The 17,859-nt window shown below is 42.2% G+C and overlaps 2 protein-coding genes and 1 pseudogene across 2 annotated transcripts in view; 2 read left to right on the top strand and 1 right to left on the bottom strand.

Moving 5' to 3' along the window:
• Tbc1d32 (TBC1 domain family member 32) overlaps window positions 1–17,859 on the top strand; it is a 244,143-nt gene that overhangs the window by 130,373 nt on the left and 95,911 nt on the right. The gene's annotated exons all lie outside the window — the stretch shown is intronic.
• On the bottom strand, window positions 1,298–11,553 carry LOC110303532 (MSL complex subunit 3B). Its single transcript, XM_085842813.1, has 2 exons — window positions 11,371–11,553; window positions 1,298–3,326 (listed from the first exon to the last, which is right to left on the bottom strand). Exon 2 carries the CDS (start codon window positions 2,996–2,998, stop codon window positions 1,883–1,885), a length of 1,116 nt encoding a protein of 371 aa, XP_085698939.1. The 5' UTR covers window positions 2,999–3,326; window positions 11,371–11,553; the 3' UTR covers window positions 1,298–1,882.
• On the top strand, window positions 16,383–17,748 carry LOC110303530 (phagosome assembly factor 1-like; annotated as a pseudogene).

The raw sequence follows: 17,859 nt of genomic DNA, 5'->3' as shown, positions 1-17,859 counted from the left end.
CCAGACTGGCCTCAAACTCATGGCAATCCACCTACCTCAGTCTCCTGAGAGAATATTTGTAACTTCCATATTTACACTTTGGGGGCTAGAGAGATTATCTAATGGGTTAAGAGAAATGGCTGTTCTTCCAGAGGACCTGGGTTCGATTTCCACCACTAACACTGTAGATCACAACCACCTGAACTCCAGTTCCTGAAAAGTGAATGCCTTCTGGTTCCCATGGAGATCAGGCATGCACATGGAACACAGACAAAGCACCCATACCCATAAAATAATGAAAAAATATCACCCTCCTTCATTCAGATTACTCTGCTTGGGGTCACTGAACACTTAAGAGCTATGTTTTGTGCTAGAAGAGTGTGATCAGTGGCCAGGAGGTAGAATGTGGTTATTATTCTCTCCAACCCTATTGTCTCCCGAGTGTTCATAAATTAATAGAGAGGAAATTAATGCAGGAAATAAAACAGTGATATTAAGCTTCCTTTCCTGTTTCTCATTTTGAAAATCAGAGCTAAACACCTTTGGCGAGCTTTCTTGATCTATGGCCTCCTTTCCAGTGTCCATTATTTCTTACTTGTTCAGCTCTGACTAGTACTCAGAGGAAGGCCATTCTCATCTCCCCATCCGCAGTGCTCCCTACTACCTCCAGGCCTTTATCCCTCCACACACAAAAACAGCCTGTTCTCAAGGGCAAAGCTGGCTCTGTCACAGACAGCAGATCCCTAGCCCCTTCCCAGTGTGACCTTTGCATTGAAGGTCGATCCCACATATTGAGTCATTCTGAACTTTGCTTACCTACCCTGCTATTCAGCACCTTTTAAAAACATTTGCAAAATTTGTTCTTTAAAATATCTGCCTGAACTCTTTCATCTTTCCCAAGGTTTAGCAACTTAGGGTTCCTAGCCATCTAAAGTATTTAGAGAAATATTTTTCTTAGGATGTTTTATTTCAACAAAGATAAGGTAACAGCATCATTCGGTATTGTTTTCATTCTATCAGATGGGAAAGTAAATTCTAGTCTGTCAGCTTGCCTTTTAGAATTCATATCTCATATAATAATTCTTAAGTATACATCTAAACTTAAAGTGTTAATATAATCCCCCTAAATTCAGTTTCCTTTGCTCTCATTGAGGCCGTATCATATCTCATATAAAATTATTGTCCGTTTTCTCCAAAACAAAACTAGGGAATCTACTCTGTGCAACAGCTTTCTACTTTGTGAAATGTTGGTTTTCTTTTTACTTTACATTTAGGCATGAATAGTAAACTTTGTATAAGAATAGAGAAGCTTTATAAATAATTTTGTGAGACAAAAATGCTTTATTTAGATAACCAAAGAAAATGTTTCACAGAAAGGGAATTTTACAAATTATAGAGCTAGAAATTCTCTTTTGCTGTCAATGTTTGTTTTCCCCAGAAGTTATTTCAGATTGCCATGTGTCCAAATATGAACTCATATATGCTGAACAGAGTCCTCCAATCTCATCACATTAGAAGAGTCTTCAAAAACATTTTGCTTGATGCTAAGAAAACTAAACACCATAATTCTTGTTAACAGCCTTTGTGATGTCTACCAGAACAGCAGAACCTATGCATAGTTTCGAATATTCCCTCTGAACATAGGAGAGGCTGCTTCCTGCTATCACACACAGCCTGTGCAATGGCATGTATTTTTATAAATTAACTAATTAAGCAACTTTACCTCCCTACAGGCAAGGCAACAAAACAAAGCAAGGAAGTAATTGGTTGTTAACAAAAATAACTGCAATATGTGAGGAACTCAAATACCCAAGCCTGTCCCCTCTCCCCCAAGGTGGGCCAACCTAGAACACAGAACACAAAACCAGGTGGAGCAGCTATGCTTACAGAGACATTAAAACTTTTAACACAGGGCCCTGGGGTTCTTGCTGCTATAGTGCGCCTCACAGGCAGAGACATAAGCTGACTCCAGGAAGAAGTCAGCCTGGTATTCTGCTAAGAACCTTAGAAAGAGATCCAAGTGCTTAAGTAGTGCCTTCAGATTCTTCTCAGAGAAGGACATCTTTCCAAGAATTTCTGGAAGTTTTACAAAGAGTCGCAGTAAATGCTGCGCGCCATAAATGTAGGAGGGAGGAGGCGGTTGATGTCCTGGAGGGTAGTTGTCTGGCACAAGCTTCCAGGAGAGGATCTCATTTATTTCCTCAGTTGTCCCTTCAAAGCCAGCAAACATGGCACTCCCTTCCTTGCCAGGAGTCAGAGCGATGGGGGACGATGCTGCGCTGTGCACAGGTGTCTTTTGCAAGTGCGGGAACAGCTTGGGCACACTGCGTTTGGTCTGGGGAGAGGCCCGGTCCTCAGCCTGCCAGTGGCAGTGGGTGCTGTGGCGGGTGGATCGCCTGGGAGCCCGCGTTGCCTCGGCCTCTGCCCTGCGCCTCTTGGGGGCAGCTGGCCCCGCCACGGCCTGGCTCTCCGAGGGCTGCGGGGGCGACGGGCCCGGCCAGGGCGCCTCCTGGCTCCTGCCAGCATCGCTGGCTCGCTCCTCAGTGGGGAAGAAAAAGGTGGAGGAGGTGACCATTTCATACTGAGCCTGTTCCTGAGGGTAGAGCAGCACCAAGGGGAGCGCGTGATCGAAGGTGATGCGCAGCCCGTCCGCCATCTCCCGGCACAGGCCCACGCTCCTCTCGGGCGCCGCGCGCTGGGGCTGCGGCCGGCGGTCCCCCAAGGCCAGCGCGCTCGCCGAGAAGTGGCGCACGTAGCACTCAAGGATGGCGCCCACGTTGGTCTGGCAAGGCAGCCTCACCAACCGCCGCCTGCGGTTGATGTAGTAACAGTCGTCCGCCAGCCGCTGCTGGAGCACTTCCGGGATGGGGATGCGCACGGCCCGCTCGTCCGCTTCCCGTCTTGTATGGGGCTCCACTTCTTTCTTGCCTTTAGGCTTTGAGTCGCTATCACCTCGATCACTCCCTCCCTCATCCTTCCCCTCACCGTCATCCTTAGGTGTGCAGCCGAGGGTGGCCATGGTCGTCGCCGGCAACCCGCCGCGCTCGCCCCTCCGGCCTGGGCTCCTCTGGCGGGCTGCTGTTTTCCTGGCAGGCTCACACTGTAACCTGAGACTTCATGAGTTCTTCACAGAGCCAGAGGTCTCGGGATGTCACCTCCCATCTCAGCCATTCAAATAGATCAGAGAGTCTGGAACTTTCTGCCAGTTTTTCCCCCAGCAACCTTGTGATGATCTCAGCGCTGCACGGCACTCGCGCCCGCGGCAGTGGTCAAGCTGGAAGCGCAGCACTTCCTGAGTCGAATTGAAATTCAGTTGTTTTTTTTCTTAAGGACCAGCCTCTGTAGGACTTTAGGAGAAAAAGAATAACACCAATTTTAGAAATAAATTTAGATTGGAAATTGGTCATTTTAACGTAATAAACACAGTTGAGTGTTCGTTAATATTCCATTATACCAAATAACCTACTTATTCTTAGTAACCCAATTACTAGTTAAATCTGATTAACTTTAGTAATGAGACAGTTAAAAATTACATTATGGAAATATTTAATATCATAAATTAGAATATAACCTTGATTACAAATTCCTCATTTTAAAAATTTATGTACGTGCGCACAATCACAAATACCTGTATAGATATCCAGTACTTTCTATTCTTTGTATTAATTTAAATAATCATCTGTTGCTAATTGTTCAATCAGCAACTAATGTTTTATTGTACATGTAGACTGTCCAGTGTTTATAAAATTAGTATTCATGAACATTTTAATTTAAAACCGATAGATAAGTCTGTGGACAGCTATAATTTTTTTTTAAACAACAAATTCTTATAATTGGTGTTGGTGATGTTAAAGAATTGGCACATTTTCAAATTATACATTTCTATCTACCCTCTTTGCATGTCTCATAGGTTGTGGCTTTCTCCATTCTGCCAATTTGATGGCATCTATTTCTTCTATTCAGTTGTTCACTCAGTCAGAAAATATTTAAGTTCCCAGCAAGCAGTATGTTCTATTAGATATTCTTTGTGTGTGTATTACTTGTGTGTCTTTTGTATTCTTTGTATTTGGGAATTCATTTTTTTCCACTTTGCTAATTTTTTTCCTCCTCAGGGTGCATCTATAATCCCCCCCCCCCCCAGTTAGACAAGTTTTTTTAGACATAAGTGTAGTCCTTTGTCAATTCTTTCTACAGTGGCCAGTGGCTTCCATGAGTAGTAGTTCTAGGGTTTTGTTTGTTTTTATGTCTGTTTGTTTTCTGATACAGCAGACTTGCTATGTAGCCCAGGCTAGCCACCCTCTGCCTTTTCTGCCAGATGCTGGGCATTGCAATTAGTTCTAACTCACCTACCAGTGATTAGCCTGTATTAGCCCTGTCTTGGTAACCAGGTGTAAAGCATCGCATTGAGCACAGACACAGCTTCTATTAAGCATTCAGATTTGCAAAATACATAAATTCACCAATATGTATATATAACAAAATGTGTATATTCAGTGTGCTTCTAGTCCATACTTTGTTTTTATATATATTTGCAAAGCTATGTATTTACAAAAGCCCAAACTAAACTGAAGCTGCAGGAGGTCCCAGATCCTTTCTGCAGCTCAGATCAGATTAGGGCGAGGTGGAAAGCCTAGTCAAAATTTCCATTCATTCTTCAGTGTTCATTCAGAGTCCTGGCAGCAAACTGACTCTGTCCCTGTTCTTTCTTTTACAAATCTGTAAATATTGAAAACTTGAAGCTTCATACGCATGTGCACACTTGGTGTGCATGTCTATGGTTTTGTATAAATTGTGTCCCCGTTTTTGGGTTTTGACTATCAGGCAGGAAGTTTTTTCCAACGCTGTGGGAGGAAAACTTTTATATCAAAGAAATGAATGTAGTTAAGTAAGATATAGCCAAATATGTGAATACAGGACATATACAAAAGCGTATTTATGTGAAACATACATTCTGTATGATTAGAGTTTGTAAAGGCCTATTTTCTAGAATTTATGAGATGGTGCACAAATTGATTTAAAGTATTGTTAAAAATGAAGTGTACTTCAATTTTATTTAATGCACTAAATTAGCAGCAGGAGAGAAGTGACAGAGAGAGAGAAGGGCTTGTGCCTGTGGTAAGGGACTAAATTGAGAGTGAAATGTCTTCAAGTGGAGACTGTGGTATCCAAGTCCTATCCACACAGTCATTCCTGTACCCTCCTCACTAGTGCTATGCAATGCTGTAAAGAAGCGTACAGTATTTCTATTAAATAAAGGTAGATTTAGTTTGGGTTGTGCAAGTTTTTCAGGCAGTAATTCTCAACCTGCGGGTTGTAACCTATCACAAAATAGCCTAAGACCACCAGAAATATCAGACACTTACGTTACAATTGATAACAGTAGCAAAACCATAGTCTTGAATATAAGTATATGGTTAAAATACATGAAGAAATGAATTAAAAGGTTGCAGCATTAGGAAGGTTGAAAGCCATTGTAAGGGATCCACTATATTAAAGCATGCATTATAAACAAAGTGAAAGGGCCTATAATATCACACACTTTATTCAAAGACCTCAGATATTTCACATTGAGGTAATTTTTATTTCTAGTAGTGAATGAGGAAAGGGGAGAGGGAGTCGGATAGGAGAGGGAAGGAATATGAGAAAGAAGGATGGAACAAGGGCAGCAGAGGAGGGAAGGATGTGATAGAAGAGTAGGAGAGGAGGGAATGAAGGCAGCGCAGAGGGAGGACACCAGAAGGAACATGTTTTGACTCCTGATTTCATAGGTTTCAGTCCATGGCCAGCAGCTTTGAGCATCCACAGTCCTTGGGAGGAAGGGCAGGGTGAGGTGAAGCTCATTACCTAATGACACTTAGGAAGATCACAGGAGAGGTGTTGGTGACATGGACCATCACAGGCACATCTGTGACATCCTACCTCCTCAGATTAGGCTCCCCTTCCAATTCCTACTGTCCCCTCGTTATTCACTCAAGGAAGAATCCAGAAAGGAAATCCATTGAGTAGGCCAGCACCCTTATGGCCAGTCAGTTCCAAAAAGCCCACCTCTACACGTTGCACTGGAGACCACGTCTGTAGCCCACGGGAGTCCTTTGGGGGGATGTTTAATATTGAAAATTGTAACATGATGTAGGATGAAGTGAAGGGAATGTGGGTGATTGTGCAATAGCGAGTAAACTACATCTCTAGAAAGAGAACTAAGATAATGTGTACTAGTCTTAAATCTCAGTGTTTCCTATGCTAGTCTAGTGGTTCCATTTGCAGATGAGGCAGACATTCTTCCTTGGCAGTTTTTATCACTGGAGCTCAGCACTCTGGCCTAGTTAGTGCACACCAGGCTTCTGGAGTCAGCCTCATAGGGACTTAAAGCACAGTCAGTGTGAGCGGATTGCTTCACATGCCAGCCACACTGAGACAATCTCTTCTTAGGCTATTGTTTTGATCATAGATAGACTATGCTAACTGGGACTTGCTTTGATCATTGGTAGGCTGTGCTAAACTATCAGAGCACACACAGAGAAATATTGGTACCTGCTGATAAGCACTGGGATTGTTCTTTCGCTGTATGCAGGGCTATACTGGAAAGCCCAGATGCTTCTAAATTATTGGAGTTATCAAATGAAACATGTTAAGAACATGTTTTTATTGTCTACATAAAACCCCTTATCTATGATTTTAATATACATATGTAACATGAATCACAAAATGTCATCAGTTTAATGTAACTAATATGTATATATATGTATATATAATAGGATATTTATGAATATTATTTTCTAGCAGGACTCAATTACAGTCTCACTGGAAGTCTTAATGTTTAACAAGGTAATCCAGAAAGTTTTAGGAATCTGGACTTAATCTGGGTCTCATTCTTTGCCCTACATTTCTGACAGTGTATTTTGAGTTGTTTCTGAGAGCACCTTCACTTTCGTAGGTCCCTGTGATGGGTTTGTATATGCTTGGCCCAGGGAGTGGCACTATTAAAAGGTGTGGCCCTGTTGGAGTAGGTCTATCACTGTGTGTGTGGGCTTTAAGACCCTCATCGTAGCTGCCTGGAAGCCAGAATTCTGCTGGCAGCCTTTACATGAAGGCTCAGCTCTGCCTGCACCATGCCTGTCTGGATCGTGCCATGTTGGTTGATGATATTGGACTGAACCTCTGAACCTGTAAGCCAGCCCCAATTAAATGTTGTCCGAATCAGAGTTTCCTTGGTCATGGTGTCTGTTCACAGCAGTAAAACCCTAAGTAAGACAGCCCAGTTTCCAAGATTGTCAGTCTTTCACCCAGGAAGAATTTTATTTCAGGTTTGTAATATAAACAAAACAAACTTATTTGGGGTGACTAACAGCTTTGTGACTGTGGATTACTCTCTGTCCACTTGCAGACCATCTCAAACAAAAATCAACATATTCAGTATCACATTAGAGAAAATAATCAGGAAGAAGCAAAAAACTATTTAAGATATAATCTAGAGTTTAGAGCATAAATTTGTTTATTTGTTCAATCTGAGCAAAAGCAAAGGCCTTCTGTGGATAGACTGACATTTTCCTCCCTGCAGAGCCCGTTCTGGTTGACAGAACACAGAGAAAATACTATTCCCTAGTCTGTATCAGCAGTTCTCAATCTGTGGGTCATGACCCCTTAGGCATACCGTGAAGTCTAAAAATATTTACATTACAATTCATAACAGTAGCCAAATTATAGTTTCAAGGTAGCAACAGAAATACTTTTGTGGCTGGGGGTCACCACAACACAAACTGTATTAAAGGGTTTCAGCATTGGGAAGGTGGAGAACCTCTGGGCCAGATGACACCTGCCAAATTGTTTTTCATTTATTTTCATTAAGTAATAATTTACATAGTTTAAAAAGTCAACTAGTGTGGGAAAGCTTTTAAGGTGATGAGTAATTCTTCACTTTTCCCTTCCTACTCCCACAGCCCACCCCAGAGAGGCTCCTGCTGCCCAGTCATTGAATTATTTCCTTTGGAATTTATATTTAGGTCTTTTTTTTTTAGATATTTTCTTCATTAACATTTCCAATGCTATTCCAAAAGTCCCCCATACCCTCTCCCCTACTCACCCACTCCCACTTCTTGGCCCTGGCTTTCCCCTGTACTGAGGCTCTCTTTCCAATGATGGCCGACTAGGCCATATTCTGATACATATGCAGCTAGAGACAGGAGCTCCGGGGGGTACTGGTTAGTTCATATTGTTGTTCCACCTATAGGGTTGCAGATCCCTTTAGCTCCTTGGGTACTTTCTCTAGCTCCTCCATTGGGGGCCCTGGGATCCATCCAATAGCTGACAGTGAGCATCCACTTCTGTGTTTGCTCAGCCCTGGCATAGTCTCACAAGAGACAGCTATATCAGGGTCCTTTCAGCAAAATCTTGCTAGTGTATACAATGGTGTCAGCGTTTGGAAGCTGATTATGGGATGGATCCCCGGGTATGGCAGTCTCTAGATGGTCCATCCTTTCGTCTCAGCTCCAAACTTTGTCTCTGTTACTCCTTCCATGGGTGTTTTGTTCCCAGTTCTAAGAAGGGGCAAAGTGTCCACACTATAGTCTTTATTCTTCTTTGAGTTTCATGTGTTTTGGAAATTGTATCTTATATCTTGGGTATTCTAAGTTTCTGGGCTGATATTCACTTATCAGTGAGTACATATCATGTGAGTTCTTTTGTGATTGGGTTATATTTAGGTCTTTAAGTAACTGAATGTATATATAACACTGTCTTGATGTTTCCAAGTTGGACTTCTTGTCTCTCATCTCTAGGTATCTGGATGGTTAGAACTTCCTTTTCCCCTCTCTCCCTTCCTCACTCCAGTTTTTACCATGTTCTTGATGGGATCATCCTTGAAGCCTTACATCATTATGTTTATATAAATCTTATTCATTGATATGTTCAGTAACAGTACAGTATGGCTACATTATTCTTCCCATAACTTGATTTTTCTTTAATACCTGTATGGTTTTATAGGTGCCTTATTTTGTTTGTATCTTCTTTTTTTTTTTTTTTTTTTTTTGGTTTTTTTCGAGACAGGGTTTCTCTGTGTAGCCCTGGCTGTCCTGGCACTCACTTTGTAGAGCAGGCTGGCCTCGAACTCAGAAATCCGCCTGCCTCTGCCTCCCGAGTGCTGGGACTAAAGGTGTGCGCCACCACGCCCGGCTGTTTGTATCTTCTAACTAAGGTTTCTTGAGAATATCCCCAAATACAAACCATTCCCTCCCCCATACCACATCAGGCTTACTCAGTGCCATGAAGTTCTAGGAGCTGTGCACTGGTTCTAATTTAAATGATGTCATTTTGGAACAATCCCCTAAGGATTTTCAGGCTCCTTTGAAAAATAGCTAATATAAATAGGGCACAAAGTAAGCTATTGACTTCAGATATTAGTAATTTGTAAAGCTGGAATTTGAATCCGGTCTCTTTGGATCCAGAGACTATAATGCCTAACGCATTCATTGCCAAGGTTCCCCGTACCATATTCCAGGTCACATACACACACACACACACACACACCCCACACTACTGTATTAATGACTGTTTTCATTGAATGGCATAACAAACACCTAATAGAAGCAAAGGGTTGATGCTGTCCCAGTTTGAAGGCAGCCTGCCGTGGTGGAGAAGGCATGGCAGCAGGACTGTGGCACAGTGGTAGCTGCTTACATTGCTTCAGCTCTCTGGAAGCAAAGTGATGGAGACTGTATTCAGTTCCTGTCCACTTTTTTAGGTAGTGTTGGACCCTATTCTAAGGAACCGGACTGTGCACATTTCAGGTGGGTTTTCTCACCCAAGCCAGTCTCACAAATCCTTTATAGACCCGCCCAGAAGTTTGTCTCCTATGTGATTTTGGAACCTGTTGCATTCATAGTCAACCTAACCACCATAGCATAGCTACTGTCCTATTTCCTGGATCCCTCTGTTGCTTGATGCAGCCATTTTCTAGATAAGAAAAGGCCCTAAAGATAAATGCATTAGCACTTTAGTGGGGTGGTAGGGGAGCACTCATACATAACTTTGTGGATTTACAAGAGTATAGGAATACTAAACATTAGAGACCTATCAACTAGAAGCTGCATTGAATTCAGCTCAATCCTTGTTAGTTTGCTTTCAGAGTCCCTGAAGCCTCTACCTCAGCCTGGCAGCTGTGGACTTCCGCAGTTTGGCAAGTTCACTTTTGAGAAATGCTGAGGTAAGGATTCTCAAAACTATAGAGTGATTTCTTTTCCCTCCCAAATTCATTTTTTCTAGAATTCCTAAAATCACTTCTTTGCTTAGTTTTTTCAAATGGGGTCTGGAAATAATTTGTATCAAGAGTATTGTCACAAAGATATAGTATCTTAAATAGTCCTATCTAATATTTACAGTGGTTCTTGACAGGAATCAGCAAGTACTTCAGCTTTAGTCCTTTAAGCCTGAGAGAACTAAAATCCTCAAATGAAACACTGTCTCACCTAACAGTAAGTAGTTTATCAAAAAGTCCTTAGCTGCTTTCCCATAGCTGGTGAATTCCAGTTTTTTCCAAGTTCACTTGTAATCTCTTCATATATGTAAACATGTAGTCTAAATCACAAAATCAGTACCTTAAATGAGAAAGGAAGTACAGATGGCAAAAAAATCTAATGATTATTATAGAATTTATACTTTACAGAGACAAGCATGCCTGGTACAATTATTTATCATTATTACTACGACTACCATTATTATTGGTTAAGATCTGTTTGTTTATTTATTTCATTCACACCAGAAGAGAGAATCAAATTATATTACAGATGGTTGTGAGCATGTGGTTGCTGGGAACTGAACTCAGGACCTGTGGAAGAGCAGCCAGTGCTCTTAACCACTGAGCCATCTCTCCAGCCCAGCTCTTAAAATTCTCCCCTTTACTGTGAAGTTTGAACTGGTATTTTAAACTTCCCTACATTATATCTACTTTTGTTTCCTATTCAGTCTCAGCTGCTTATAGGCTTCTGTGTCTAAGGCTGTATTTTGTGGGTTTTGAGCCCCCCACTATGCTGCATTAATCTTGTGTTGTTTTTGGGTGCTAGATGGGTGTTCTCAGGACTTGCTTAAGGGGGTTCTCTAGACCCTAGCTTACACTTCGTGGCATAGTTCCCTACAGCCAACAATTCCCTTATTGTTCAGTGATATGAGATGTGGAAATGTGGCAAAATACCTCTAACATATGCCTCTAGAATACCTCTCCAGACACTTTGTCCCATGAGACATATCTAGAGAACCATAGTCTATGTCTGCTCAGCCCAGAGAGGGCATTGACAACAGATAGGAAGAGTTCGTCAAAGTCCAACTTGGGAAATCCAGAATCCGGTGCTGGTCAGTGGGGTCAGGGAAGCTCAAAAGCAGCTGCACCTCTGAAAAGCTTACCTCAACAAGGTGGGGGATTCAGGAAAACTGCAACGGAACTGCTCTCTGTGGGAATCCTAGCCAACCGCTGTTCTTTCTCACCCCGCAGTTAGACTGCTTTTGAAGCCCAGGAGGAGAGTGGGTGGGGACCTTGAGAATCTTGCTAGTTTCAGTTTTCACCGGATTTGTCCGGTTTACTTCCCGACTCTCTAGCGCCCCCTCCCTCCAGGAGAAGATGTTTCAACTCGGAGGAAATGGCTACAGCCCACCAGGTGGCACTGCCTCCAGTGACTAGGGCCCTCCCACATCAAACATCAATCAAGAGAATGCTTGACAGGCTTGTCCTTTGGCAAATCCGCTGAAGACATTTTCACAGTTGGGGGTTTCCTCCTCCAAAATGGCTATAGTTGGTACTGAGTTGACGCTAGCCAACGCTAGCAGCAGGAAGGACAGTCGTCTTTGTAGGCCCTGCTACCAGCCTTTAAGACCTGAGGCCTCCCCCAACTTTTCCCACAGCTCCAGGCTTCTAGACAATCTGCAGTTCCTGACAGGCATACTTGCTGAGATGCTCTCTCAGATGATGCATCTACATCCCAAGACTTTTTGAGTTATAAATCAGAGCTATAACATGAGTATCCTGCATCTATTGAGTGCAAACCTGTTTCATTTAAATCCTTCCGGGTGATCTATTTTTAAGTTGCTTTATCCCGTTTAAAGGCTGGTAATTCCGAATTTACAGAGTACTTCATATTTATACTCTTTGCTGTCTGCTCCCTCTCTTCTTGAAGACGGCTGGGGCAAGAGAGAACCTGTCAGAAATATAATTGAATCTTCAATTATTCGGGCACGTTACACTCAGCTATCAAAGAAAGTGGCACTTTTGTAAAATAAGGTTAAACTGACCCAAAGAACGGTAAATTTTATGAACATATGAATTATATGTGCAGCGTAATCTCTAGTTTATGTGAAATTTTCTCTAGCTACAGAAGAAAAAAATTACTAAGTCTGGCTTATAGATGGTATTATGTGCTACACCTGCAGCGACTGATCTTTTGACCATGTATATCTAAAAGAGAGGAATTTTAAAGTACACTGTCTACTTATTTGCGTTGTCTGGAAAGATAAGCATTTAGGTATTGATTTTTATAGCTTTATGGGCCTTGACTGATGAGTAGAAATAATGGCCAGGGGCTCAGGAAACAATCATCAGGAGATGTATTTTAGAAGATGGGTTGAGCAGAGCACTTCTCACTCTACTAGGAATCAGTGTATAATCAATGAGCACACAGGGGGATCTGATTAAATTAAATGGGTCACAGAACAGAACAAAAACTGTCATGAATCCAGAAAGGAACTGGTATGGATACAGATGGGTCGATAGAGAAGAGAGGGAGATAAGAAGGGATATTGGGGAGCTAGCTAGTAATTGCTTTATATCATATGCCCATATGATATTGTCAAATAACAAAGTAAATGAAAAATATAAGTAGAAGACCAATAGAAAAGAGTAAATAAAGAGTTCTCTAAGAATAACCCTAGTTTTCTTGATGTCCTCACCTTATTTATTGATGAGTTTTATAAAGCTGTTTTAAAAGTACCATGTGCTTTGCTGTATTTTACCTCCATACCTTCATATTTCTTCCTCTTGCCTCTCCTTCTAGTCTCCTTCCTTTATTCAGATTGTCTCATTTTGTCACGTGCACACACAGGAAAGGGGGAGGGGGAGGGAGAATCTAAATAGAATCTAGGAACCACGAGTAAGACAACATTTTGTACATTTTTTTGGGGGGGGGTCTAGCTCGTTTTGCTTAACATGATCTCTAGTTGATTCCATCTTCTTTCAAATGATGTAAATTCTTTGTTATGATGGCTGATTAAACCTCCACATTGTGTACTCACGCCACATGTTTGTCTCCCCGTGCATTTGTTTACATGTGCCTATGCTGGCCTCATGACTTGAGTGTTGTGAATGTTGCAGTCAAGGCAGATGGGCGGGTATTGCTGTGGCTTTGCTGAAGTTGAGTCGGTTCCCTGGAGGAGGGCATCTAGATTTTGTGATGCTGTCTTTGCAGTTTTGTGAGGAGCATCCACACTGATTCCTGTGCTGGCAGAATAATTTGTATTCCCACCAGCCAGGAATGAGTCCCCCTCCCCCTTTTTTTTTTCTCTACGCCGTCAACATCCTTTCCCTTTACATAACTTCTGAATAACAACAATCAGATTCATAGAATATTAATGCACTTTTGATTTGCATTCCCCTGATGGCTAAGGATGTTGAATATTTCTTTATGACTTTTTTTTTTTTTTAAAGGAGTCTCAGGTTGTCTAGGCGGGACTGTCACTCCTGTAGTTGAAGGTGTCCTTGAACTGATCCTCCTGCCTCCATCTCCCAAGTTCTGGATTATGCCTGGTTGATGTGCAGCTGGAGGTCAAACTGAGGCAGGCACCCTACCAGCACAGATACAGCCCTGGCCTTTCTGTATTATTGGCTACTTTGAGAGCTTATCATTTAATTTGCCTATTAATTTACTGGGTTGTTTGCTCTTTTTTTTGTGTGTGTGTGTGTTGACATTTTCAAGTTCTTATATATTTTATATATGATTTCTCTTGCAGAAGTATAGCCAAAAAAAATTTTGTACAGTTCTGTGGGGTTATCAAGGAAACTTAGTTGTTTCCTTTTCTATGCGAAATCTGTTAAATTTTATGCAGTTTCATTTGTCAATGTTTGATATTGCTTTCTGTAGCTTTAGGTTTTTTAAAACCTACTTCAGTTAGGGTTCTCAAATGTTTTGGCCCTCTTTCTAGCCCACCACCCAGTGGTAGGGGAGAAAAGCTGGTAAGTAGGACTTTAGGGATGTAGACCTATTGAGAAGTAGTTGTTTGGGGTGCTTCCAATCCATTCTCAGGATACTAGAAGTCTAGTTCAGTAGTGTCAGGTTACCAAGAGTCCAGTTCAGAAAGTGTCTCTAAACATGAAAAAGCAGGGTCCAGCAGAAACAGCTAGGCCCCCTGCTACATCAGCACAAGTCAGCAGGAGCAACCAGCTGGGATACCAGAAGTTCTCTTCCATGTCTCTCTCTACAAAGTGAGTGTCAGTGAAGAAAGGAGGCCAAGAAAGAGCTGTACAGCAAGCAATGCAAGCGCCCCATTGTTGTCTGTTAGATCCTACTTATACTCTCTCCAAACATGTCTGTCTTCTCTCGGGTCTGCTTCAGCAAAACAGCACATGATTCTTTATCAGCAAAACATCACAGAGTCTGCTTCAGGAAAGCATCGCATGATACAGCCAGAAACTTCCAGCTTCCTCAAGTATTCAAGGTTTTTTTGTTTTTGTTTTTGTTTTGTTTTGTTGAAAGTTTTTTTGTATTTAGGTTTGTTTCTTTTCTTTTCTTTTTTTTTTTTTTTTTCCTCAGTAGAAATTTAGGATTTCTTTTTCGCCTTTTCCTGTGAAGAAGGTCACTGGAATTTTTACGAGGGGTACATGGATCTGGAGATTACTTTTGGCAATTTTAGGCAGTTTTTCTTTTAATTCTTATGAATATGGGTAGCCTTATAGATAAAATAATCCTATACTTAAGAGATTTGAAAGACTGCAGAAAACTAAGAAGTGATAAATTTATATTGGGCGAAGTAGCCTTTTTACTTTGTAATTAACCCTACCTTTCTCATGTGCCAGAAATAAAAGTGTTAGGAAGAATTCAGAAAGGGGAAAAAATAAGAAAACCTAGAAATAAGCCTAACCAAGGAAGCTAGAGACCCCTATAATATAATGAGAAATTTCAGATCCTGAACAAGGCAATTGAGAGAATGGCAGTGCCTTACATGTATGCTCAGTAAGGGCTGCTTACTTCTGTAAAGGAAACAAAGTAATCCATTCATGACAGGGGTCACCTTCCCTCAGTGACCCATGAGCCTGCCCAAATGGGATAAGGGGCAGTATGGCCCTCTGAAAGCTTGTAGTTATTTTTGTCAAATAAGAACAAAATAGGTCTTTTCTTTTTCTAACAGGAGCAATTGGGTTTACTCCAAAATTCTAGGAGTTTGTGTGCAGTTACTGCAGTTATTTTGCCAGCTGCTCTTGTAGTCCTTAGCCTGTCACTGAAGTGTAGACTGTGGTTGAGTTTACCTGGTTAAAAGCCCAAATGACGGACTCGCTGGATGTGGAGACTGACTGACACCCACACTTTATTTCTGACCCGGGTTGTAAACAACTGGCAGAGTTGATATAAGTCGTTTAGAGCAATATACAAACAGTACATGCTGCTCCCAGAGCTCAGATAGGCCAACATTACATAGCTCACTGCTTTCTTAGTGGTCAACACTAGAAGGTTTAACAACTTGTGAAGCATTTTAGAGTTAGTGAAATTCTTCTGAGATGGTTAACCTCTCAATTTCTTTCCATTAATTAATTAATTTATTCACTTTACATCCAGATTGCAGCCCCACCTCCTTCCAGTTCACCCCTCACACAGCCCCTCCATCTATCCCTCCATCCCTCCATCCCTCTACCCCTTGCTCTTCTAAGAAGGGCAAGCAAAGGCGCCCCTCCCCAGGTACCAACCCACCCTGGCACATAAAAAATTATAAGAAACTCTTCTCCTGTAGTTATTAAAACATTTAGAGTCAGCTACTTTCTCCTCCTCCTCCTGGTACTACATTGTGTTAACATTAGAATAGGCCTTCATCATGGCTGCCTAGATGGTAATGGTACCACACTTGGAGCCTGTCTTATACTAAGTTTGCAAAGAATGGCAGCTGCATTTCTATCCATATCAGGTGGAAGCACATACCTTCTGGTACTCATATTGACCAAGTCATTGTTATGGGGTAAAAATGCAGAAACCACTGAGCACATTCAATGTTCTAATTGAGAGTTTATATAAAGCTGGTATTTGTCTGTAGAGATACACTTCTCACCGAGAAGCCCTGAATATTATTACAGGGAGTTTTTTAAAGAAAAAGAACAGCTCTCCTCAGGCTGGGTCCTGTCTGAGTTGCTGCAGGGAGGCTGCCCAGCCTAGTGAACCGAACCAATGCTGGACCTGAAGGTAGTGCCTGAACACTCTATGGGGAATGAGCAGTGCGAATTCACGCTGGGAATACTTCTGGCTCAGGCAGTAGCCATTCTTCAGAATCCCTGTCGCATCCTCAAAAATATCCAGGTTCTCTACAGTGACTAGTCTCCTCTAAGCCATGACCTCATCCTTAACCTGACTCTGGACGGGATCAAACTACTGTTTGATGCTTTCAATCAGAGACTCCAGGTGATTGAAGTTTATGACTTGAAAAAAGTAAAATTAAAGTATTGTGGAGTGCATTTTAACTCTCAGGCCGTTGCTCCTACCGTTGAGCAAATCGACCAGTCTTTTGCCACAACCTATCCTGGAGGTCAGTTCAGAAACTAGACAAAAGCAGTTCCCCTGCTGGAGTCACTGCTGCCTGCCAAGCTGGTTTACACTGGAAAGCAGCTTCCAGTCAACTGTGTCGTTCTTTCTTACTTATCTAGAGTGTACAACTCTGCTGAGCACTTCCATCTCAACTTCCGAGGATTGTCTTTCTCTTCTCAGTTAGACTCATGGACAGAGGCTCCCAAGTATGAGGTTAGTTTTGCTCATGGTCTGGCTTCTCTTCAGATACCCCATGGAGCAACTGTAGAACGAACGTACATCTATAGTGGAAACAGCTGCCAGGATGTCAAGGCTCCTGTGATGCCCCTAAGCTGTTTCCTGGAGAATGTATGTGCTGAAAGTGTAGATGTTCTTTGAGATGGAATTGGACCCTGAGGGTTGCGACTTCGCTTGCTCGCTGCAGGCTGTGGACCTGGAGTATTAGCAGATGCCAAAATGAGAGTATTTGAGTGTGCGGTATATTTTGGTGATTCTTGCCAAGATGTTCTTTGCATGCTTGGCTCTCCACACCAAGTCTTCTATAAATCTGAAGACAAGATGAAAATCCCCTCTCCTTCCCCTCATAGACAAGTGCAATCCAAGTACAACTACTTTTTTAACTACTTCACTCTTGGAGTGGACATCAAATACACGCAAAGTGAAGAAGTTTGTCTTGCATACCAATTACTCTGGGCATTATTATTTTAACATTTACCACCACTGTGAGTTCAAGATCCAACTAGCTATAAAAAAAGAAAATGCAGGTGGTCAGACTGAAATATACACAACAGCAAGTGGATAGCATCCAGGAGCTTCTGGGCCATCCTGTGGAGAAGCCTGTTGTCTCGCACAGGTCCTCATCCCCAAATAACACCAACCCGTTTGGCTCCACGTTCTGTTTTGGTCTTCAGCAGATGATCTTTGAGGTCATGCAGAACAACCACATTGCCTCAGTGACCTATATGCCCCCCCTAGGCCTGGTACCTACCTCAGAACAGCAGAGCTGCCCTAAGGACATCACTATGTTTTCCCTGACCATGGAACTGTGCATCACATCCAACTCAGTGGGTCTCTGTGCCACCCTATGTGTTTGCTTGGGCACCTTGACAGTGTTGAAGGGCCC

Source organism: Mus caroli, unplaced genomic scaffold (genome assembly GCF_978045245.1).
Source record: "Mus caroli unplaced genomic scaffold, Mus_caroli_1 scaffold_9, whole genome shotgun sequence".
In the NCBI taxonomy this organism is placed as follows: domain Eukaryota; kingdom Metazoa; phylum Chordata; class Mammalia; order Rodentia; family Muridae; genus Mus; species Mus caroli.
This window is presented reverse-complemented; position numbering and strand designations above follow the sequence as displayed.

Coding starts and splice junctions, on each gene's coding strand:
- LOC110303532 (XM_085842813.1), bottom strand. CDS start 2,998: ATGGCCACCCTCGGCTGCACACCTAAGGATGACGGTGAGGGGAAGGAT.